Source organism: Colossoma macropomum, unplaced genomic scaffold (genome assembly GCF_904425465.1).
Source record: "Colossoma macropomum unplaced genomic scaffold, Colossoma_macropomum, whole genome shotgun sequence".
Classification (NCBI taxonomy): domain Eukaryota; kingdom Metazoa; phylum Chordata; class Actinopteri; order Characiformes; family Serrasalmidae; genus Colossoma; species Colossoma macropomum.
In genome coordinates, this window is record NW_023494784.1 from 31750255 (window position 1) to 31776312 (window position 26058).

General features: G+C 39.1%; 1 protein-coding gene across 1 annotated transcript; it reads right to left on the bottom strand.

The window, feature by feature from the left end:
- Positions 1 to 21099: 21099 nt before the first annotated feature.
- On the bottom strand, positions 21100 to 25592 carry LOC118810325 (melanoregulin-like). Its single transcript, XM_036573995.1, has 5 exons — positions 25374 to 25592; positions 24756 to 24945; positions 22647 to 22737; positions 21635 to 21798; positions 21100 to 21507 (listed from the first exon to the last, which is right to left on the bottom strand). The coding sequence occupies exons 1-5, from the start codon at positions 25436 to 25438 to the stop codon at positions 21430 to 21432; spliced, it is 588 nt and encodes a 195-aa protein (XP_036429888.1). The 5' UTR covers positions 25439 to 25592; the 3' UTR covers positions 21100 to 21429.
- Positions 25593 to 26058: the final 466 nt, after the last annotated feature.

A 26058-nucleotide genomic window follows, 5' to 3' on the forward strand; every position in this document is an offset into this window, starting at 1 on the left:
ATCCACATTTACCACATCAACTTCAAGAGCCAACGTACAACCCCGCTCAGATAAGCTTGCTTCAATTACCCCACACTGGGGTTACAAAGTGCTGAGAAAGCTCTGCAGGGATTCTGCTATATCAAAGGCGCAGGGGGACTTCCTGCCCCACTTCATCTGCTGGAGCATTTCCTGCCCCGTATAAACAAACCCAGCCGATTTTCAGCGTAATCTCAGCCTGATCACCACTGGCACAGAAACATAACTTTGAGCTTGATAAAGGAGCCACTTAAATCAGAGTAATACGCTGTTCTTAGCTCGTAGTCTTTCTTGTGTCCTTAAAAAGGAGGCTAACCACTGTTTATGTTCTTATGTTTTTGTAGTTGAGGGGAAATTTCGCCTTAGGCTGCATTTATTTGCTTTATGCTTTTCCCATGCAAGAGAAAGAGAATTTGATGGCAGTTAAAACAATACAGAACCGCAGCTTGGACCTTACACAGGCTAATGACCTGGCTGTTCTGTATAAAGGACTCTTTAAACTTCATCAGCCTATCCATGCATCAGTTGTAGAGCTAGTCTCTGGACAATGAGCACTTGAGCTGCATTCAATTTAGGTACAGATTAAAATCAGGCAGCTTTACACAAATTCATTAATGCTTGAACACTCAGCTGGCAAAGGCCCAATTGTGCATGCCCTGACTAGCCAGTGGATTTCCCCCCAGCCTATCCGTTTTACTGGAACGATTACAAATCTTTTAAAGAGAGGAACCATTACAATGCTAAAAACAACAAAAGAATTACCCAGAAGATAGGAAATAAAGGCCAAAATCTAACAGCAAGCAAAAAAGTTGAGTGAGAGAGAGAGAGAGATAGAGAGAGAGAGAGAGGGGTGGGGTGAGAGAGCTAACTCTGTAAGATGAGCTATGAAGTGTCCCATCGGGGTGGGAGCAGTTCTCGGGGGAGCAGCTGACGGAAACACTCGCACACCACCCCCGTATCCTCCTCAGAAAGCACAATGAATATAATGAATATAATTACACTGACCTAAAATCCACACCACACCATGAGCATGTAACTAAACATTAGCAAAATGCTAAAATGTGCTTGTCAAAGGGTATTATTCATACTTTCCATTCTTCTTCTTTTTTAGAGGCCCTAACACTTTCTTGCCTCAGCTCCCCCACCCCCACACATCCCCAGTGAGTTCTCTGGCCTCGGCCTGACAGAGCTAGTCTGTTCCCAGCCCTCCGTGGGATGCTGCGCGAGAGCAAAGGGTCGACACACTTATGTGACAAATTAGCATTGGGATGCTCCCTCAAAGCCAACTTGTTAGCGCTCTAGCATTAGGACTCCCACATGGAATCTCCCCCGGTCAATGGAGCCTTTGTTAGAACGGTGGAGTGGTGGCATATATTAGCCATTATTAATGTGACATCCAGTAGAAGCTCACCATGGAGCCCCAGGGAGCTTTCTAGGATAATGTATGTGCTCTGTGGACTGCAGATCAGGAAGTGCATAGCTTAGACTTCAGTGCTGTGTAGAAATGCCTTTAAATTGTATATCCTGCGCTCTTTCCTTCTTACACATAAAAGTGACGAAAGAAATAATGTTTTTCACTGGATACATATCTGAATGGTGGAGAACTTCTCTCATTTTCTCAGTCCATTTGTGTGAGGGATTAGTTCTCGCTGAAATGTCGTAAATCTCCAATTAAGTCCAGCTGCACTGAGTATGTTAACACAGTTAAACTTACAGTGTGGATACAGCATTTTGGACATTATTGCAACTGCAGTGCAGAAAGTTTGAAACTTGAGTTGTGTAACTTTATAAAGCTGCATAAATACATAAATAGATGGAGCGTTGATATAATACCCTCTGAAACTTTTTTTTATCAGCTAAAAAACAAATAATCCCACGGGATACTGAGGCAGGAAACCCACCAGACAATGGCCACAACCCTGCGAATTTTCCACATTTTGCAAACTTTGCTGACCAGTACAAAAACATGTGAATCATACAGAATAATACCACCACCCCCATACAGAAAAAAAACACTTTGTATTCAGAAATATATTATCTATTTCTGAGTAAACTGGGCGTAGATGATGTTGTGTACAAGGGAACTGACCATAGGGAGCCAGAGGGGGGTCTCGGAAACTAGGCGACAACTTGGACCAAATAATTCAGTCTGGGTAAATGAGTGGAGCTGAAGGTGATGTCCATCTGCATCGCCCCCTCATTCTCTGTGCAGCTTCTTTCCCTACTCAGAAAACGTCTTCATGGAAACTGCTGGCTTCTCTTGCTGGGAGAAGGCTTTAGGTTAGCCAGAGCTCAACCTTAGGTCACACAAGGGACGTTCAGCTGCTTTAAAGCAGTACTAGCAACTTCCTAGAAAAAAAAATCCTTGTAATAACTGTACATGAAATAGGATGTGAAATATGAAGGAAGCAGAAAATGTTTTTAAGAGCAAGCGAGAAATCCCCCAAATTTCCTCCTGAGTTGACTTCCACATTAGCTGATTCACCCTAAAAGGAAACCTTCAAGAATCAAGCATATTTTTGAAGCTCCTCACCACAACATACCACAACACTAATGCCTTATTTGTCAGTGCTCCAGACAATGCTTAAACCAGGCTTGGTGTACCTAAGCGTTGTGATTCTCCATAGATTTTGGAGGCTTTGGAGGTAGATGGAGGGGTTGCTGAGAGCAGACTGGAAAAGGCAGCTCTGGGTAGAGAGGCATGCTGTGCAGGGCTGGAGAACAGAAGATCAATGACCTTAACCAGACCTGCAGAACACACCAACCCCCACTGTGACCAGAGGGTGTGGTGATTAACCATGTCCCATGCACACATACACACGTACGCACACACACACACACACACACACACACACACATATAGATGCAAACAGGGTCATCACAGCTGGGTGAATAATGGAAGTGACTACACAGGGCCCCAAGATGGAGGAGGCCCTGAAGGAGCCTGTAAAATGTTTGCTTTGTGGTACAATGTTACATTAATAAGTGTCATCACTAAATTAACATGTGCAATAAATAAATAAATAAGCACACACATTATCTGTAGCAGACCCTGTGCTACCCCTTGAAGGACACTGGAGGCGGGCTGGAGGTAGGCTTTTTTTTTTCTTCTCCAAACACAACCAAAACACCAAACCAAAAATCGTCCATTTTTCAGTCCTTTAACAAATGAAAGCTTTCCTCATCAGGTGTTGTTCTTCTGCTGCTGCTGCTCGGCCATCTCATCTCTCTCTCTTTTCCCTCCTGCTCCTTTTAAAGGTACCCTTGCTTCCAAAACCGAACAAGCGTCAGCTTGCTCTCATTAACCTCTTATTCTCCAGGGTATATTTTGTTTTTTCCATCTGAATTCACATGACCAATTCGTAAGGCAAATTATTCAGTAACTGCATGAAATAAATGGAAATTTTTATTTTATTTGTGTATTTTTTTTTTTTTGTAAAAGCTCCCCTCAAAGTAACAGAACATGTGTTTTATGATCATACACATATTGCTATATGCTTACAAATCACTGCTGAAAGCTAAAAATCTTAGACGTTCTCTGTATTATTTTATAAAAAAAAAATTTTTTACAGAGTATCACTGAAGAGACACCATCTGTTTATAGTTTAGATTTGTGGAAAAATCGGTCAACTTTCAGTAGACAAAAAAATTGAGTTCAGCTTCTTCTATTATAAGGTTTTAAAAAGACATTACCCATCTTTTTTTACTTGAAAGAAGACAGTTACAGCTCTCATATGACACCCACCTTTTGAATGTAACTTACAAAATATGAAAATTATGAAGACTATGACGAAGTGCATTTTGGAACCACTGGTGGTCTCAAGGAGTTGAAGAGGAGTGAAGACAGGTAAACCTTGTTGCTCTGCTTCCCCGTCACTGTCCCCTCTCTGCTGCTTGCCCACTGGGATCAAATGTTAGCTGTAGTGCAGTGGGCACCATCCTCACAACGTCCCTTATGTCCCTCGTCGAGGCTCAGGTATCCCTGCTGTGAAGCACTGCTCTTATGAAGCATTGAAAGCTACTTGACTGCTAATGGTCCCCCTTGTGGAGAATCTCTAGCCTGTTAAAAATGATTGAGTGAGTTTCAAGCCAGTTTCATCAGGTGCTTCAAATTTTTAAAGATAATAATAGATTGAGACTGAATTTTACATCAATGAACAATACTGAAGAGTAGTTTGCACATTCGCTAGATATGAATGTAGCTAATCAAAGTGACAGCAACTGAAGAAAACAGGCACATCTGAAAAGCAAAATAAAGGGAGTCAAAAAAGGGAAAAAGAAGAGTCCATGCTTTGCCCACAAATGTGCCTTACAGCAACCTTTCTTTAGTATTACTATATAACACGAGTTTAAAATGCTACAATACTAAGCTGGACTATACTTTTGTAAATAATTGAAACTAGGCAGGAAACAATGCTGGAACATTTGCCACTATGCTAATATTTGCTCAACTACTAAACAAAAAAATGATATCCTACCTAACCAAGCAGTGTGTCCTTTCACATACATACAAAATAAATGTCATCTGAAACTAATTAGTGCTCTTTAAGTTTAGGTATTTTGACCAAAAAACACAGTTCACTTGAATTTCTCCTTAAGTTGGGATTTTTGTCAATAGTCTGTCCAACCTCACAAAAGTAGAGTGAAAGAATGAAGCGTGATCAACTGACTTGTAACAGGGAGGACAACTATTCTTCAAGTAGCTGAGGAATTATTCTCAAGCATTGTGATGAAATGGGAAGGGGGCCTACAGAGATCACATTTGCACAAAGCCCAGAAATCTGTGGAACGCCCCTGCATTCAAGCACACGCACACAGATGCAGGAACACGAAATTACATGCTTGTAAAACAGAACACGTTTAGAGGACATTGGAGCATTACACATGCTGTCAAAGTGTTTTTTGGGGTTTCTGTCATATCCCACACCATATTGGGAGACTTCCCATTCTCTCCCCATTGTCTGAGTGAACATTCCAGACATCAGCCCTCACTGCCACAGTCTCACACAGAGAGGAGAGAGAATGTGTTTTAGAGCGAGAAGACAAGGCTGATGTCATGCAAATAAATATTTTTAAAGTGTATTAGTGTAGTCTGCATTCCGAGAAAGAAATCAGCGGCCGGGTTCCTCCATAAATAATGAAATATAAGCATGCTGGCCTGATTGCTGGCACAGGAGGAGAGTGAACAAATCTTGCTAATGGATTGCACACGGGCTGCATGATGAATGAAACAAGAGCAGGGCCTGCATCTGAACCTCCAAACAGAGAGATGGAAAAAAGAAAGGAGCTGAGGCAGGCAGCAAGCAAGGTAATACAGAGAAGACACAGAAGAAATATTAAATAAAGTAATTTCTTCGAGCTGTACCTCATGTCCTGATCTGGCCATGACAGCTGTGTGTGTGTGTGTATGTGTGTGAAAGAGGGAGAATTCACAGGGCATGGATTATTCTCTTTAGTCATGGACATTCTGCAGACTCAGGGAAAAAAACTGGACTGAAAGACGTCAAAAGGCAGACATTTGGCCATCCGTGCTGCTTCCACTGTGAGCAAATATCTCTTTGTGTCTGAGTCAGTCAGACTTACCGTAAACTAGGGTTGCTTCCCCAGGCTCATGTATTTCCATCGTTATACTCTACAGCAGGGGGCAATGAAACTGATCATGACTGGTTTGGCATGGGTTCAGATCCAGAGTTCTGGAAGTGCATGTGGATGTCAACTTTCATGTAGAAGTTGAGTGAATATGACTGGTGGCATTCACCATAAAACAAAAGAAAAGTGCTGGACTGATATTATTGAATCCCACCTTTTCTCATCTGTAGTTATTTGACTGTATAAGGGAGGATGAATGAGCTGGAGCCAACTCCCCGACCATTTTTTCAAGAAAGCTGGCTCCAGTTTTGCGACATGTCCAGGCAATACTACCAACCTAGAAAACAAGTCTAGGTTCATCCAAATGTACCTACATACCAGAGACATTACTAACCACTCATGTGAGCCTAAAAGCAGGGAAGTAGTGAGTCTCATAGGTAGTCTAAAAGTACTTTCACTGAAAAGTAATATTGAGTTGTCAGTATATTAGGTACTCTATGCCTACATTCACTAGATGTTTAATTACAGGGCTACCCAGATTTGGGTGGTGGAGCATTCACTGCCTAGGAGTAAGACTGAGGAGTAGCATGATCCACTGTTAAAAATAATCCTGTAAAAAACTGTAAGTCTGGTAGCAATGTTGCCAGTTGAAAACTGTGAAATAACTGTAATTTCCTTAAATTAAATTACAGTAAAAACCTTAATTTTCTTTTTGCATATGTTCAGTTCTTTCTACCCATGGTCAATTCAAACCCAATACTTATGGCGCCCATACATCACATAATGCTGCTAAAACATGCTCTCTTGGCCTCTTAGCAACACTTACAATGCCAGGATTTGAACTCACAACCTTCAGTCTATAGTGGGAACCCTTAGACCAGGGGTTACCAAGTTTATTCGCAATGGGCCACTGTGGCTGGAGGTTTTCATCCCAAACAAGCAGAAGCATACCTCATATAACTAACCAAGTGTTTGAATGCTAGACCAGCTGATTAAACAAGGGGAATCAGGTGTGTTTCTGCTTTGTTGGAATGAAAACCTGTAGTTACACTAGCCCTTTGTGGGTAAGCCTTGGACAGTTGCATCACTTAGTAGCATAAAAGCTGTAATTTTAATATCTACTGTTTTTTTCATTAAAAATTAAAATAAGTGTTAATTACTTTAAATTATCAGTCATTATCTGCCTTATAACTGAATAGCTGTGTATATTTGTCAGTAATGACTGTTTAAACACATTAAATTGACCCTAAAACTATGAATTGCAGGATTTGTGAATACATCAGTTTCTGTAATAGCAGCCCACTGGCAACTGCTATCCAATGAAAGCATAGGAATATTTGAACGAGTAGCCTGTAGAATTTGTAGCAGCAATATTAGCAACCATCTAAGCGTTGGCCCTCTCATCAAGAGCTCAAAACCGTTTGGCTTGAGAATAGTCACCAAACCAAAAATATACACCCAGCAATGGGCCAGAAACTGATCACTGAATTTAAATGATGAACATAAATTGTGCGTGGAAAAAAACGAAGCACAAAATACTGTGAGGAGATTATTACAATTATAAGCACATACTCTAATTTACCTGGGCTGAATGTGTGCTACTTAACTCCTTTTAGAAGCTCATTTTTGCCGCTAACATTTGTTTACGCTCAGAGATGGAAAAAAGAATTTGTCAAACACATTTCATATTCTGTGAAAAAAAAAAAATTAAAACACCTTGGCAAACATTATTCTCCTTTTGAGTAAGTAATGAAACTAACACCAAACATTTAGAAAATTGTTGTTTTAAACTGCTATTTCCTAACACTGAGTATATATTATAGCACTGTCTACGAGCTGGTTTTGCCTAAATAGTGTTTTTTTTTTCCAATTTTTTTTCTCCTACCTGGTGGAAACAGCTTTCACACAAAAAGCACATGAACAAAACACATGGTTATACTGCACTGGTCATATGTTAATTAAGATGCTACTCCTGTTTTCATTTACATGGAAGTTCTTAGTAGATAAACCACTAACTTGCCAAGCTCACTGGCATAAAATGTTGGCATACTGTCAGTAATTAGCATCTCTCTTAGTAAATCTGCCTCTTAGTGTATAAGGTATAAGACCAAGGACTAATATGCCAAAAACTAGGAAAGCTAGGACCAACAAACTGATCACATTCTTACAATGGAACCTCTGTAACCTCTTTTTGAAACTCACCCCCAGTTATTTTAAAAGTATTACTGGATACTTCGATGACCATAGAAGTATATTGACCAGTTGAGATGTCCTTGGCTACAGCACGAAAATCTGCTGTCTGTAGATATATACATGGTGCTTGTGAGCCAGAAATGACATCTGAGGCCTTAAAACTGACCTACATGTCACTGGCTGTATGAATCTAGCAGTGGATTGGAAGCACATTGGAAGATATGTTCCTTTTTTCCTCCTATGCTCTTCAAAGTTACCTCTTCCTCTCTCACAAGCACTGTCTGAGCAACATGGATGTGTTTGCATCTCTCTCTACCATGCACTCACATGCACAGCTGGGAGACAGGGAATCCCAGCCCTTCAGCATATTTGTCTGCTTTCATTTATATTTATAGATCAAACTTAGCTGAACTGTGGCTTGTGGTGAGCTTTAAAACATAGAGCAGCGTATGTGTAGACCAGGCCAGGCTTATGCTGTGTTACTCTGACTGGCACACACGCTGCATGTGCTTCCATTAATCCCACAGACTACCAACAAAGATCTGCGTCCATGGAGACATGAACGGACAGGCATGTAATGCGGACGCCTCTGAGGTCATAGTAACCAAAGTTAAGAGCAATTTCAGCTGCCCAGTGGTCAGTTGGGTTTGTCTGGTAATGTGTATAGCTAAAGGAAGTTTTAAGTAATGGATAAAGTGACAGTGAAGATCTGCAGTGAAGCACTGCCTGAAAATGGACAGTCATCATCCATAGTCTGAACAGTTAAGTTGGAGTATACATATGTATGTGTATGTACACCGATCAGGCATAACATTATGACCACCACCTTGTTTCTACGCTCATTGTCCATTTTATCAGCTCCACTTACTATACAGGTGCACGTTGTAGTTCTACAATTACAGACTATAGTCCATTTCTCTGCATACTTTGTTAGCCCCCTTTTACCCTGTTCTTCAGTGGTCAGGACCTCCATGGACCCTCACAGAGCAGGTACTATTTGGGTGGTGGATCATTCTCAGCACTGCAGTAACACTGATGTGGTGGTGGTGTGTTAGTGTGTGTTGCGCTGGTCTGAGTGGATCAGACACAGCAGTGCTGCCAGAGTTTTTAAACACCTCAGTGTCACTGCTGGACTGAGAATGATCCACCAACCAAAAATATCCAGCCAACAGCGTCCTGTGGGCAGCGTCCTGTGACCACTGATGAAGAACTAGAGGATGACCAACACAAACTGTGCAGTACCAGATGAGCTTTACATCTGACTTTACATCTACAAGGTGGACTGACAAGGTAGGAGTGTCTAATAGAGTGGACAGTGAGTGGACACAGCGTTTAAAAACTCCAGCAGCACTGCTGTGTCTTATCCAGTTGTACCAGCACAACACACACTAACACACCACCACCACGTCAGTGTTACTGCAGTGCTGAGAATGATCCACCACATTAGTAGTACCTGCTCTGTGAGGGTCCATGGGGGTCCTGACCACTGAAGAACAGGGTAAAAGGGGGCTAACAATGTATGCAGAGAAAGAGATGGACTACAGTTTATAATTGTAGAACTACAAAGTGCAGCGTAGGTGGTCATAATTTTATGCCTGATCAGTGTATGTATGTATTCAAGAAAACCAGACAAAAACAGGATTAACCAACAATGTTAGGACCAACAAAATTATCCAAGTGCTTAAAGGGCGAAAACATTTTTTTTTCACCCTAAGGTTTATGGCCAGGCTTAGAAAAATTCGTAATACATAAAGGTAGATACATGTATCTACATGTACGTACATAGACCTACAAGTACATATGAAACATGATATTATTACTTATATTCTTAAAAATTCTGTGTTAATTAACATCACAATTTTAGTTACTTTACCAGTGTTGGGGTAATGTGGTACAAAGTAATGCGTTACACTAATGTGTTTACTTGTGTTACTCATATGTCTCTAAAAAAGCAATATTAATTATGCCCGATGGATTTGAATCACAAAAGAGCCCCAACCTCACCTAAACAGAGCAAGCTTGATTTTCATTCAGAAACAACTCTTGCTGTTTTGAACAGTCTCTAAGTTTTCAAACAGCAGTAGCCATTCATTATTTTAAAATAGTGTTTACTGTGATTGACCATTTCTAAATAAATTACTGAAAAGGACTATCAGGTTTTTTCCTTGTACAGTTGGTACAAGTGGGTTTTACAGAGTAATGCTGAAGTAAACTAATGAGTAATGAAACTACCTTTTCCACAAAGTAGTAAGGTACATTTACTTACTAAAAGCTGACAACTTTTAACATAAAATGTTGAATGTTTTAGTTCTGTTAAAAAATGTCTCAGGTGGCTCCTCACAAAGCTGCTTAAGAGAATGATTTTAAAATAAAATATAGTTTTATTTATATTTTAACACTTTCTTTGGTCTCCGTATAAATCCATATGTCTTATTTTATCGTTTTGGTGTCTTAACTATGATTCTAAAATGTGGAAATATGTGGGACATAGGGTGATAGACTGTATAAAAACAAATCTGTGTGTGTATGTTTGTGTCTGTGGAGAGTAGACAAAATTTTCCAGAAAGCTACATCAGCTCAGGAATGTCTCTTTTCTCTGGGGGCAAAAAGAGGTCTCTGATGAAACCTCAGTTTTTGAGGGCATGAAGCAGGTGGTGATAGTGTATGAGTCATTGTCTGGTAGGCCAAAATAACACACACAAGCTTTTGAGATAACAATCTTCATGGTCTGCATCCCCTGCTTCTTTAAAACAGGTAATGGCTATGACAAAAGCTCTTGGATCTCTGCTTCATGCTCCTGTCTGCCTCGTAATATGGCCACACATCAACAAATACACTCATAAACACACACATGAAAAGACAAGTCAGGGCCAAACAAAAAAGTTTCTCAATCAGGCAGCCTTTATCAAGTCACTTTCAAAATTCATCCTTTAAAGGGCCCATATCATATCGATTTCCTTGGCTTTTCGTAAATAAAAACGTTTGACATAGTATGTAAAGCCAGTTAAAGATTTAAAAACATTCTATTCACTCTCCAGTCCACATGGTACATATATGTAAACTATGCTGCAAAAAACATCCCCTTTTTGAATTTATTGTTTTAGTGATGTCACACTGACGTCACTAAGATGCAACTTAAAAAAAAAATAAACCTGGTTAACTAAAATTTCAAGCTAAACTTAAACAAATGTTAAAACTTAAACACAAATTATTCTGTTAACTCAGTATTAGTGAAGTTCAATGAACCCAAAATTTCAGGTTAACCAGGTTACTTACTTTATAATTTAAAAAGTTGCATCGTGTTTTTACAGGACACAAGAAGGAACTCATTTACATACATCCACCTGTTTAACATACAGCAGTTTAGCCCTGCCCATTCACCATGAAGTTATAAAAAGTGTTTCAGCCTGGACTGCTTATTGAATGTGGTCCAATACACTGCAGCCAATCAGAACCAAGGTCATTTACATACCTTAATATTAAAGGCAGTAACAAGAACAGCCTATTTGATACCAAAGTATGAAGAGAGAATGGAAAATGGTCATTAAAAATTATTTTTTTGGCACATAAGCCCACACAAATGTTTAAAATGGACCTTAAGAGAAAAAATACAAGAAAAATGTGCACACTTTAAAAAGATTGTTCTTCAAGAGTTCTTTAGTAAAGAAAATGGTTCTATATGGAACCATAAAGGGTTCTTCACATCATGAAAGCATTCTTCACATTGATGGAGAATGTGTTTTACATGGTTCTATATAGAACTTTTTAAAGAAAGAGTTCTTTATAGCACCAAAAAGGGTTCTTCTATTGTTATAGGCTTGACGTTGTTCTATATAGAACCATCTATAACACATTCTCCATCAAAGAACCATTTAACAATCCTTTTATCTTGCAAAGGGTTCTTTGAGTGTCCATGATTCCATACAGAAACATTTTCTTTACTAAAGTCCCCTTTAGCAAGCCATACCATACCACCCAAGCAGCACTGGTAAAGATAAGTCAGATGATACTGCAACAACTCATTTCTAACCTAAGCAGTCTTTCACAACAAACCTGCTAATGAAACTATCAGATACACTATTTCATGGTTGAACTCTTAATGTAAACGAGGAATAGTCGGACAGGAGTAGACAACTCTAGGGTGTTACTCTAAAGGCAAATGGTAGTTTCTCTGCCGAGTGCTGTAATTATTATCTAAGAGACTGCAGGGAGCAGACGCTTTAATGTGAATGAATAAATCATGATATAAAAAGGGAGATTTCTTCTCAATTACAGCCTCATCTTCACCACACAAGGCTGATCCTTAACCATAACCTACACCAGCCAGCTTGGGTAGGGCGTTTACCCTCACATTAGAAGCATGCGTGTGTGTGTGCCCGTGTTCATAGGCTTATATAAATATGGCTCTCAAAGGGTGATATTTAATGCTCAAAAAGCGAGCAAAATTATATTTTCACTTGTGCACGTGTCCAAATAATAGTACAACTTACATTAGCCTTTCTTATTCATGCCTTTCACACCAGTCAGCAGCACTAGATGTTCCATTTGTCCTCAACAAAACCATCTTCTTACATCTCATATAGTTTATTTATGAGTATTTCTCCAACAAAACAGTTTAGACTATGGTGCTGTATGAGAGAAAGAAAAAAAAACTTTAGGATAGCATGATAATGCCATGTCTTTACATAATTCTACCTTTCCTGCCCGGACAGACGTGTTACTCAGTGCTGTTTCCCTACAAAGGCAGACTGTTTAACATAATAATGTAACAGTTGTAACCCAACTACATGACTTTCATTACAAGCTCTTAAGTGTGACCTATTTATGGAAAGGCAGGCTTGGTTAGGGTGAGAGAAACTGTAATTTGCCTGAAAAAGCAGAATGAACCGATGTCCTGAAGTGGCATAAAGCAGGGCAGTACATATCTCTCTAAGATAAAGGCCTTAGACTCTAATATGACTCATAGCATTCTCCCATACTGCCTGTCAACTTATTTGACCTTTGTGTTTATTAACTCCAGAAACAGCATTGTAGGATTAACTTATCTTTGACACAGATGATACAGCACAAAGTGCTTTGTGTAAACAGTGGCAGCATTGCACATGTTGTACATAGACAATGTTCTCATCAATCAAACAGTGTAATACAAGGCTCAGTCTGTGCAAAGCAAAACCCTGCACTAATAGCAAACAGGGTTCTATCATTGGCGGCTGGTTGTCAAGTTTGTGTATTATTGCTATGGCAGGGACAAAATGTATGAAGCGAGTATGAAGGCAGTCCATAGCATCCATAACAGTTGTGCTACCAGCCTTTAGTCTGCTATGCATCAAAGCAGTACAAACATTTTAAGTAAATTAACTCAATGTATAAAGTTTACAAACTCTGGTGCCACTGCATTTTGCCATTTGCAGCTGTTTGCATGAATGATTGTGGCTGACTGAAGGTACTGAAAGATATACCAGTCGAGTCTTTTGATGTCTCACAAATGAAGGATGCATGTCTCGGCCACATTTGAAGTGCCCCTCAGAACTGGACAGCCTTCAGTGATGTAACGGCAGAGAAATGCAGACTTCCTAGGCTGCATCCTCAGCTTTGAGACACAGCTAAGAACCTTTGTTAAACTTTGATGACATCAGTGCAAAAGTTGGTACTTGCAGTGCATTAGTATTTATGTTTTCTATATACCAAGTGTCTTTGTAAAGCATGCCACCACTGGACTCTGAAGCAGTAGAAACGTGTTCTCTGGAGTGATGAATCAAGCTTCACTATCTGGTAGTCTGATAGATAAATCTGGATTTGACAGATGCCAGGAGAACATTAGCCATCAAAATGTATTGTGCCAACAAGTCCAAACCCTGTTTTTCAGGGTTTGGACTCAGCCCCATAGTTCCAGTGAGGAGTAATGTTAATGATACACCACACAAAGACATTTTAGACAATTTAATGCTTCCAACAGTTTGAGGAAGGCCCTTTCCTGTTCCAGCAAGACTGTGCCCCTCCGCACAACACAAGCTCCATAAAAACATGGTTTGATGATCCATACAAACATGGTCTGGTGTGGCCCACACAGAGCCCTGACCTCAACCCCACTAAACACCTTTGGGATGAATAGGAACATTGATTGTGACCCAGGCCTTCTCATCCAAAATTAGTGCCTGAATTCACAAATGCTCTTTTGACTGAATGGGCACAAATTCCCACAGACACACTCCAAAATGTTGCAAAAAGCCTTCCCAGAATAATGGAAGCTGTTATAACCGCAATGGGGTCCAACTCTGTATTAATTCCCGAGGTTTTGAAATAGTCCAACAAGCTCATTTGGGTGTGATGTATAGCTGTCCATATACATTTGGCCATTAATATAAAACTTTTTCAGCTTAAGGAATGAAATAAAAACAGCACCATCTTCCAAATAATCAGGATGGTGTGGGATTTAATTCAATTTTCCTCAGTAACACCTTTTTATTGTCTCTTAGCATAATTATTTTGACCAATTTACTGCCAGCAATCTTCTCACTGCAGATGATTTCTTCTTTTGTTTGATGGTGAAAGTGTCAATCATTATTTTGCAGTCAATTGCTTTAACATCATCAAGCAGCTCTTAAAAAAAGAGGGTCTAAAGTCTCATATGTCCTATAAAAGTCTTCAAATACACTACTAGAAGTAAAGTAAGATGCAGATCCTCTATTTATGCTGCTGTGATCAATGCAGATTGATGCAGATTTTTTAACAGTAGGGTTCACTACTGTCAACACAACTGTGCACATACAGTCATTGTTATTATTTCAGTTACAATTCTGTTTTATTTTTTTCCCATTTCCTTCTTAAGCAGTGCTAAAGTTGCTTAAATGGCCGAGTCAGCCCTGGGGTTCTAAAAAGCGCCAAAAAGGTTACATGACTTGTAGCAATAGCAGAACACTTTTTGGTGCTATACATAAACATTTCCAAAAAGTTTCTTTAAAGAACAAAGAAAAAGAAGGATACAACACATTCTCCATCATATCATTCAGCCATGCAAAGAACTATTTAAACATTCACATAGTTGTTGGGGTTGTCATGGTTATAGATAGCCATTCCCTTTACTAAAGACCCCCCCCCCCTCTTGGTAAATGTGTATGAACTGACAACCTGGTGCAATTGGAGAAGCATCAAAATTTGATCATGTCCTTGGTCTTCAGATCAAATTTTCCTTTGAGAAAGCTTGATAACCTGGGCCAATTCAAAAGTTCCCATGAAGAAGACTGACTCTGGCTTTGTATTTCTTTCTACCTCAAGAAGCATCTCTGGTCTCAGGAATGACAAGGCAAGATGAAACTAGGAGTTCATCAAGGGCAGGAGACCAAAGCAAAGCTATCAGGGAGCAGTGTTCAAACATGACATGGTATGTTTTAACTGACCTTACTGGCCTACCACCTCTTGTACTCATATGTAATACAAATCTCTGGATGCTATCTGACAGGCTTCAGGTCAGGGGCTGATCTCTGCTCAGATATTATGATCCAAGATGATCATTTTTGTTTCTTTCTTTTTCTGGACAATCTCAGGGCTGAGAACGAGTTGTTTATCTGCTTTGAAGAAGTACAGAGAAAAGCAGAGAGAATGAGGGAGAGACAGAGAGAAGGAGAAGGAGAGATAATGAGATAATGAAGATAATGAATAGTGACTTAAAGCCCCTTTAATTAGCTGTTCTTTACTGAAACACAACCATTGACTTGGTTGACCATTGTATTCGTGCATGCATGTGACTTCACCAAAGACTTACAACAAATAATAGTTTGTCTTTGGAATGTTTGGCAGGCCTGAGATGTCCAGCACTTTTGCTTTAGACAAGCAGAACAAACACTGGTTTTGAAAACAACAATCCAAACATATTGACCAGTTATACAAGTAAAAATCTAAATCTCTTCCTTGATTAAGATTTAGATTTTTGCTTGTATAACTGGTCAATATGTTTGGATTGTTGTTTTCAAAACCAGTGTTTGTTCTGTTTGCAACAGACAGCTCTCAGCCAATCAAGTACCAAACTAAAGTCTCTGCTGGCCCGTGGCCTAAGACCCCACTCCCTCAACATAGAAACAAAGCAGGCCCCTGAAAAGGGGGAACAGAGGTCATATATTACTCACTTTTTCTCCCTCAAGGCCAAATGCAACACTGCAACCCATTTTCCCTTTCTCTTCAAAAACAATGAACATGCATGAATAACATAGGTTCTTTAAACACATGCACTTTTTCAATTTTGTGCAATAAAATAAAATTTTTGATAGAATGCACCCTTGCTAGGACTTTTAAATGTTCTCTTTGAACATTTATTAATCAACACAATCTCTAAACTTTTATGCTTCACAAAATATTTAGTGCAGTAAGATTTACTGCCATATGGGAACATAGCACACCCACACCATTAAGAGAGAATTAAATCCATTCATTTTGCAGCCTCATTCCTACATTCAATTAAGCAGCTTTTTGACAGCAATCTGTTTACACTTACTCTAAATACCAAGGTTGTGAGCAAATTGAGTTATAGTGTCTGAGCTCATGTAGCACTGCACACTATGCTGGTGGAGCTGAGGGACCCTGACACAGACCTTGACATCTCCTAATCTGGGATGCCACTCCACAGCTGTAACTCTGGAATGTTCCGCTTTGGATGTTATCACAGTAATAAGCAACTCATGTCACATTTCATATCTCACCTTGTCAATATTTTTTTTTTTTTTTACAGAACCTAGGATTTTCAGTGTGATCTTCCTAACCTATATCTACCGAATAAATATGTTGGGTTCATAGAGTACATATTAACATGTAAATAGTACATCATTAATGGTAAAATTGAGCCTTTCACCAGCACACAAAACATAAAATCTCTATTTTGAACTTCATCTATATTCAGACCAGTTAATGCCTTCTGTAGAGCATGCATAACATTGAACTCCATATAACCTCTCTATGTCTCTGTGGTTCTGCATTGATAAAAAGAGACACATACATATTGCTGAGGGATGGAGGGAGATAAGTTCTGGCTCCAGGTTTGTCTCACTCTGCTGGGCAGCAGAATGAAGAGCAGAGAGATGTGCGCAAAGTTTAGAATCTGCCAGACAGTTTCAGTACTCCCTGCCAAGTGTCCTTATAATGAGAAAACCATCGTCCTCTGCCTTCAGTGTGATAGTATAGCCCTAAATGCATTCACATAGAAAATAAGAACAAGGTTAAAAAGTAAAAAAAATGTCTTGCATGTCTTGGGCATTAGTTATCTTGTACTCAAAATAACAGATATATTATGACTCAACAACCAAATCTTGATCTAACTAGTAAAGCTGGGAAGTATTATATATTTATAACACATTAAAAAGGTTCTTGTGGACCTGTGGTACTGGAACTGATGTCATTGTGTTCAGAGCACTTCACAGTTTACTGTTTCCCCTATTCTAACACACTTAATTTAACCAAATTAACTGAAAGGCTCTCATTATAAGTTGGATCAAATTTATCAGACAGCAAACTGCTGCATAGTGGTCCTCTTGCCCATCCTTCAAGTAAAAATGTTTCAGCATAGCAGCCCACAGATATGCTAACGCAAAAGCTTAACATACACCTCTGCAGTGGTTCCAAAGCAGGGGAACTCTCATAATGCACAAGCTTTTATTGTCCCTGATCTAACATGCCAGCTTCAGTTCTTTAACCACTTATCAAGACCTTTATGAGCTGTGTGTCAGATCAGGGAAACACTGAAATGAAAAAAAGCATGAAGTCCCCAACACTGGCATTCTCAACCACAGTGCTTTGAGTCATACCGTTAGTGTGGTGTTTTGTACTGAGTGGAAGGCCTGATAGAGTGAGCAAACTGATGTGACAACCTCCTGTGGTAGCGCCAGGGTGACTGTCTCTGCTGAATCCGTCTGAGAGACTGGCTTCAGATTCATCACTGCCTCCCCTCTGCGACCCCATCTACTTCTCCACAGGGCCTCTGGGAAAATATTTGTCTAAAACTGAGTAAGACTGGGCAATGCTGAGATGCTGGTGAATGCTAGGTTTTATATTTAGAATTCCAGATAGAAGGAGACCTTTTACACCGATAAAGGTCTAGCTTCAGTTCCTCAGCACAACCCAACACAAATTACCAGCTTCCACTAACTGTAAACTTACAAAAATGTATGCGTTTTGAGGATTAAGGCTACCCCTCTGCACTGATATGTGTTCAGCTTCACACACCCCAATACTTAAGTCCCTTAACCTTAAAAAAAACAAAATGGTAGAAAAATGGTGCCATTGACTGCTGGCCCAGGCACTGCATGCTGAGAGAAAGAGAGGAGTAGTTACTATAGTTTGCCTCTGGTTGGTTGAGAGGGGTTTGCTTGTGATGCTCTGAAAATAGGACCTAGGGAGCCATTTGACTTTAGTGCCCTCATTCCAGAGTCAGGTCTGTAGTTCACATCTAGGCCATATAGATCACTCAGAATTTCTATTAAAACACAAGAAAGTCATGAGAGAAACAGGAATATTCAGTAAAAACATGATGCACTAAATGAATACATATTTGTAAAAGAACTTTTATTTGTAAAAGATGAAGCGGCAACAACTGAAAACTATGATGATTTCATTTTCTTTCATATCCAAATGGATTAAAAGAGGGTGTGAATCATGTTGTTGCAGGTACATGCAAGTAGTCTCAGTGGGTGCTCCAGAAGATTTGTTACACATTGAGGAAAATCACACTAGGAGTGCACGAGTTTTAGCTGCATTGATACACCAACATGCTGGTATACCACACATGAATGTCACATTGAGAGAGAATAAGACAGTCTGCATAAGTTCAAGCTGTTCTGAAAGTTATTTTCTTGCTATAGTGCCTCCCATTACCTAAATTCCAGCAAAATTGGTATGCAGACCAAGAGCGAGGATAGGAAGTATTAGACAATGTGTTGAGGATTTACTCTGTTGGTGATGTAGCCCCTCCCACTATGAGCCTTTGATGTGTGGCAGGCATGTTGTAACACAGTGGAAAGTTGTTTTTTTTTAATTAGCTCTCTTGTGAGTGGTTTGATCACAAAGTTGTGAAGGCCCAGTGGCTGCCAAATTTTAAGTACCTTTTTGGAAAATTCATTCAGAATGCAGAAAATGCAAATTAGCTTAGTCTAAGTGGGCTGATTTCTTTGTTTGAAATGCCAGGTTTGAGATTCTTAAACAAATGAATCTAATCCAAGAAAAGTTGTGACTCTATCAGCCTGTCCCAAAGATCACACTTGGGGGTTGTGATTTTCCTTAAGTGCATCATAATGTTACATATTTCCAAGCTGATCAACAGTGCAGTAGTACTAAGACTGTAAGTTGCTGATGTCCCTGTGTTAACATTCGTCTCCTGATGTTTCCAACAGTGTGTTAGATTCAAACAGTGTGTTTCAATGCTGATATATGCTGATATACGTTACATGGGAAATGGGTGCGTTCAGGGTCTTTTGCACTTTTTTAGAAATGGGACACTCTTGGACTCTAACACAAGTACACAAAATGGCAAGTGTGAACTTTGAGACATGCTGCAAGAGTAAAAGTTTAGGAGCTATGAAGCATTTGCTCCATAGCGCCCCCCACAGACCACTCAGGATTCTTTTTACTTTCCTGAGTACTGGTCAAGGACTCACTTGACCTCATCCAAGCTGCATATCTGTGTAGTGCTACAGAAGAAGTGTGGAAGAATAATTATGGCCCTTGTAGGAGATTAACAGGAGTTGGCTGAGAGCCACTCTCCTTTGTCTAGTGAAGTGAGTGACCTCAGGGACATCAGTATCAGAGGACTGTGCACACTCTATCTAACCTGAGACATCTTTGGCCTTCAAGTTAGGGCAGATTCTGACACAATAAAAAAAAAAGCATAATAAAAAAGAGAGATGGAGGAAATTAATAAGAAAGTGGAGATAATCATAATGAGAGAAGTCGTGTGCAGAAATAGTGAGGGATAAAAAGAGAGTGAAAAGGAAAGAGAGGTAATAAGCGAAGATGGAGAGAGGGGCCCAGTCTCCTTCAGCAGCCAGCAGCCTGACCCAGTTCAGTTGGACCGTAATCATGTGCAGCAATCATGAAATACAATAGCAGAGCAATGGACAAAGCCATTTTCCCTCGCTGCAGCCGAGAAGAGGTGAAGGAGGACGACTAGCATTTCACACAGAGACCAAGAGATTACGTCATCCTCACACACTTGCTTACTCTCCTTCTGTCACGGATGTACGTTTCCAGCATTTTCTGGAAAGATGTGACAGTAGACTTGCTCACACACACATACACACACACTCACCATAATGAGAACAAGGTGCAGTCTTTTCCTTTCCACAAGGCAACAGAGACAAACATGGAGGGCCTGCTAGCAACTATATCCCCTCCCCCCTTTTCTGCCTCTCTTTCTCTTTCTGCACATCTGTTTCTAGCCTCTCAGAGCAGGCCTTAGAGACAACAATATGTAGGTCACTACACATAACTGAAATCATGACCACATGGACCTCTGATGAGAGATCGTTAAACAAAAGCACACTGCACCCTGCCCTCTGTCAAAGGGAGTGAGTTACAAAACAGACTTTAATACATCAGATATTCAACATCTCCAAACACTTGGTGACCCTTTATCAGCGCTTTAGCAAGAGAGAAACATGTGAGAGAGATGGTAAGAAAAAATAGCCAATACTGACCCCTGGTGGTGACATTTACAAACTACTTACAAATTTCACCTAAACCACCGATTTGTGAGTTTTAGTGTTTTCCTGCTTTAACCCCCTTGTTTTAAGCCTTTACATGGCCAAGACCTGCCAGTGGGCCCAAAGTTTTATTATACACTTCTATAACCTAAGAATAATTTAATCACTTTGCATTAAAGTCCCTGTAGTTGCTGAATAATAAACCTTAGTTTATAAGCCTGGGATTTTAAGGGGTTAACTCAGGAAGGGCTTAATTAGTTTAATTAGATTAGTTGTGTCAGGTGTGTTTGAGTAGGAAAAGAACACAAAAGCGGAACCCCAGAAACACGGTTGGGAACCTCTGTTGAAGATTTAAAGTTTGATATAAATTTACCAGCATCTACTTAAGATCTGGCACAATGCTTAACAGTATCAGAATGAGTTCATGAAGTCAGCACAAAATTCAGCACATAAAAAGACACAACCCACAAAGGTGATAACTGTCCAAGAGGATATTTTCAAAACATATGTGCAGGGACTTAAGTAATTAAGTACTTAATAATGTTTATTTGATCATATTTTAATACTACAAATGCATTATTGTTTGAAAAAACATTTAAATCTAATTCAGTAATGATTATTCTTCAGTGCTTTGAGGTATGGAGTTAACAGTGGACTATTCACAGAAGAACTATACACAGAGAATGTGTTAGCTACCCTCTTCACCCTGAAGAATTCTAGCTCTATCCTGAAAATTACAATATGCTGAGTTATTAAGCCTGAGTATTGCGTGATTACATAGTTGAACATCATGTCTCAGTGCAAGAATATTGTACATTTACCCTTGATACTTGCTCCTGTAGGCACATGAGTCACTTCTTCAACCTCTCCAGTGCCTCCAGTTCGCTCCAACAACAAACCCACATACAAAATATTTCATTTCTAAACCCAGTGAGTCTCATTGTCCCTCTCATAGCTCAGTTCTGGGATATTTCTCCTTGGCAAGTCTGACAAAGTCCTCAGCACTGTCCAAAGAGACCAGGCGATCCTGGAAAAGGCAGAGACAAGCACACAAACATGTAATATCTGCAGGAATAATATCTTCCATTTTCTATGAATAACCCCCTCATTACTCAACCTGACCACAATTTGTCACAGATAAACAGATGAGTTACCATGACCAAGAGGTATCTGTCACTGGGTTCCACTCCACGGGGAAACAGGCTGGACTCCTCACATACTGTGTGTAGCAACTCTCTGGCTCTCTGCACATCCTCTCCATTCCTCAGAACACTCTGCTTATTCACTGCCAGCAGCGAGTCCACCTCCATCTGGTAACCTGGGATAATCACACATCAATGAGAAGTTCTCCTCAGTGTTCTCCATTGTGCTATAAGCCTGCATTGTGCTACAAACAGAAGTGGGAAGAGGAGGCAAAACCTACAATCAAGTAAAAGTACTGTTAATTATTGAAATAACACAATAATAAACAAAATGTAGCAAGTGTAGCTAAAAACTTGATTAGGAATAAATAAAGTAAGAAAAACACTTGAGTACTGAGTTCTCTATAGAACTACAGTAGAACTTCTTAGCACATCCAGCATGAAGCAAAGCTTGTCCAGGTGATGAATCAGCAGAATAGAATGAAATTAAACACAAAAATGTACATAGGGACAAATTTGTGAATGGCTAAAGTGCAACTGAAAAACAAAAACAGTAGATTATCTTCCTCACAAATATACTTGAATATAAATGAAAGTATTGTTTGAATTTCTTTCAGAGAAGTAGACATCCATCAAACTCTCATTGAAGTACATAGAAATGAGTAAATGTAATACTTTCTGCCCACGTCTGGTTATGAAGCATATACACAGGTTTGAACCAATAATAAAAAAACTTGGATGTACTGGAAAAAATTAAATGGTATAGAACATTTACATTATGTAGAGGTTCTTGAAACTTTAAACAGGTTCAAAAAAAGGTTCTTTCGGGAGCCAAAAGTGCTTCTTCTATGGCATTACTCCAAACCTTTTTGACACCTTTATTTTTATGAGCATAGATATGAGCTTTGCAAGCGCTGCTCAAGTGCCAAGAATGCTGTGCAGAGCTGAGAACACAGTCAAAGGAGATTAAGATGAAGGGTAGGTACAGATATGGAATGCTAAAAAGAAGAGAGCAGAGGCTCACCCAGCAACAGGAGAATCTTTTTCCAGCGTGCACAGACCTCTCGACGAGTACACTTCAGTGTGTGGATGTCATAGTTCAGTTTCTCCCACTCCTAACAGACAGACAGACAGACAGACACACACACACACACATGCAAAAAGTTTTAATGCTGACATTTGTTAACCTGTGCAAAAACATAAAAGTGAAAGAGAGCGAAAGAGAGCGAAAGAGAGAGTGATCTGCAGGCCTTGGCCTGGCCTGGTTGTATTGGGTTAACCTGGATTGGATTTAAAAAGTGAATAAGTGAATAATGAAGCATACGCTTTTCAGCTTGTGTACAGTTAGTCCTCAGGACATCAGGCCAGAGACTGTAAATATGGGAAAGTTATACAACTGCACAGCTTGCAAATGCAAACTGATACTCAAACCCTAAAACTGAAAGGCAGAAGAGTTTATAGTAGCTGCTATAAACTGTTGATATGAACCCCTTTGTGTCATGCATTGTAATTCAGTTATTCATCTGCAGGTCTATTATTCAGAAACTACAATGAAACTAATATGAAAGATGCTGACAGTTCCTTGGAGTCAAAAGATTTAAGATAAGCTATACTACCGTTTTAAAAATATAGAATCAATGATTTCACCATTATAAAACCAATTTGGTTTCAGATAAATGTATAAAATGAATGCTAATCCTACGCAATTTCATAGCTTTTTCCGTAGGAAGGTAATAAGCTGAAAAAACATTAATGAAGAGATGAAGAGAATGAAATTAATGAAGAGAAAGCTACATAACATCAAAAAAAAAAAAAGTTGTAATAAAATGAATATCCAGAATGCCTCGCATTTGAAAAGTGGTGATCATATCTTGAGGTAGAGGTGGGCAATTTGGCAAAACTGTAATATCACAATAATTTAAGAAATTTTCTTAGTACACGATGTGCCACAATATATCTTTGGAAAAGACAATGTAGTGCCACATTTAAAAAATAGAAACTATGAATACAATGATCTAAATTCAACATTTTACATACTGCGCTGCAATGAACCTAATTAAACAAGGCTAATTATGCCCTCTTTGTAACCAAACATGCAGCTGAGAAGTGTTTTTAGATACTGACAATATTGAGGATAGGCTCACAAAAGAATATTTTGACGTATCATGTAGTTTATCACAATAATGATAAGTAGTCATATTTCCTGACTCTATTGTAAAGTACTTCACAAAAAAATTATTGTAAATAGATAATTACCAAATAGAGTTCACAGTTTATAACTCAAATTCCTTGAAATCTTATGTTACATATTAAAAGGTTTTATCGTGCAGTTTATTAGATTTAAATCTATGATCTATCATTTATAAATGTAAGAACAGTAATCAATGGTAGTGTATGATAAAAGCACTCCATAGTTCTTGTGTCTCTCCATACAGTAAAGCACCCATTATTATAGTGTGTAAAAATAAGTCTACTAAATTTTTTGTGCTGTGACAATATGAGCAGCACAAGAGGTAGGTCATGTGCCTCTGAGTTACAGCTGTGCAAATGGAACAGAAAAGAATATGCACAGTAAAATTGAAGTAAACCTACCAAATCATATCACTTCAAACCTATACCATCAACACAACACACTTTTAAAGCAACGTTTAAGCATACTTTTGTAGGGACAATGTCAAGATGCATAAAGAAACAGTCTTACGTGTACAGTTAAGTAACTATAGAGTATGTAAACTATTTACTGTCTCCAACTTCAGCATCGCAGTTAAATGCACACCTCCAAGACCTTCCGAGAAGTCTAATACAACTTGAGGAATGAAAGATTCCCTTATCCAGGCTGATTCGAGGTGATTTAAGGCAGCAATGCTGATTGAATGATTGCATTAGCGAGAGTGGAGGAGGAGCAGGATAATGGTCGGTGCTGTATGTGGTGGGCTGTTGTACTGAAAGTATTTAGCCTTGTGGTCCCTGCTTCATACTACACACACATTCAACTCTGTTTCGCCCAAAAAAATCCCAAAAGTCATTTAACATCCATTCTTGAAGGACAGGAGAATAAAATACTACTGACACAATCAAAAGCCAATATAATATTCCAAAATGTAAAATATGTTTGAGTGTTTTTGTACCCCACCTCAGTGTCTTTATCCACCTGGTTCCTCATCATGATAAAGGCCTGCAGCTCCTGGTCTGATTCACCATCTATGATGGAAGTGGAGCTGCAAGGAGTTCTCCATGGGTTCCTCTCTTGCTCCAGTTCAGAGACACACTCCAGCTGAACCTCACTTCCACTTGATACACTGACCTTACTGGAGGACCGATGACTGGCAAGAAAATCATGAAATACATATAATTCCTAAAATAAGGCAAGGAAACCTCTAAAAAGACTTTAAATACCTAAACATTTAGAACAAGTCCCTAAATATTTTGACCAGCAATACAGCAGCATTGTATAATATTGGTGGCCACAGTAGTTCAGGTCCAGTAATTAATGAAATAGTTAAATAACCTCTCAGATGTTGTATCCAATCAATTTGTGAAGAACAAAACATCTCCTTTCAGCAGCAAATATTTATAAATATTCATAAATGATTTCATACAATCATTATTTATACAGTTGTATGGAACTATATTGTTTCAAAATACTGTATACTCCTAAATCCAACTGTCATCATGAATATTGTAATGTCTTGTAAAGAAGACAACATATACTACTAAAATCATGAACTGTGGCACCAATAAGAAAACTTACCATAATATCGCATTCTTCTCTTCTTTTTCTTCAGTGTGACAGCATAGAGTATAAAATGCACCCATTTGGTGCTCCAAGAAGGTTCCCAGAAAATGGTTAGTTATTCAATGCATTATAAATCTCCTCTGTTAGCTTCTTAAAACAAGTAGCACACTATCTACTGAATTCTACAGCCCTCCGAACCATACAAGACCAAGCATTTGCTCCAGCTGATATCTTTCAGCAGCTCCCTCCTTAACTTGATAATGTGTGCCTCCTGCCATGTGACTGTTCTCTTTAAACACTCACTAGACCAACAGGAGGCAGGACCACTCAGGCAAAAAGAATATCATGGACATTCCCAAGTAGCTCCTATCTGCACTGCATATACTTATACCACACTGTGGAAATGACTTGATTGGGTTATTTGAACAAAAATAGCTTGACAGACCTGTACTTATGTATAGTTTTTAAAATTACTGGCCATCCACATGGACAAAGCACAATAGCAATGCATTTCAATATGTGTGCTACTTAAAAAGAATCATCTGTTGTATGAGTCTAGTAAAAGCAGGGAGACTAGATTAGTTTCACAGCTGATGTGTACTGTTGCTGTCTGAACGAAACCTTCTATCTCCAAATTGCTAATTTTACAAGACAGAGAAAAAACATTCTTAACTTTCAGTAAAAGTTAATATAAATTTTA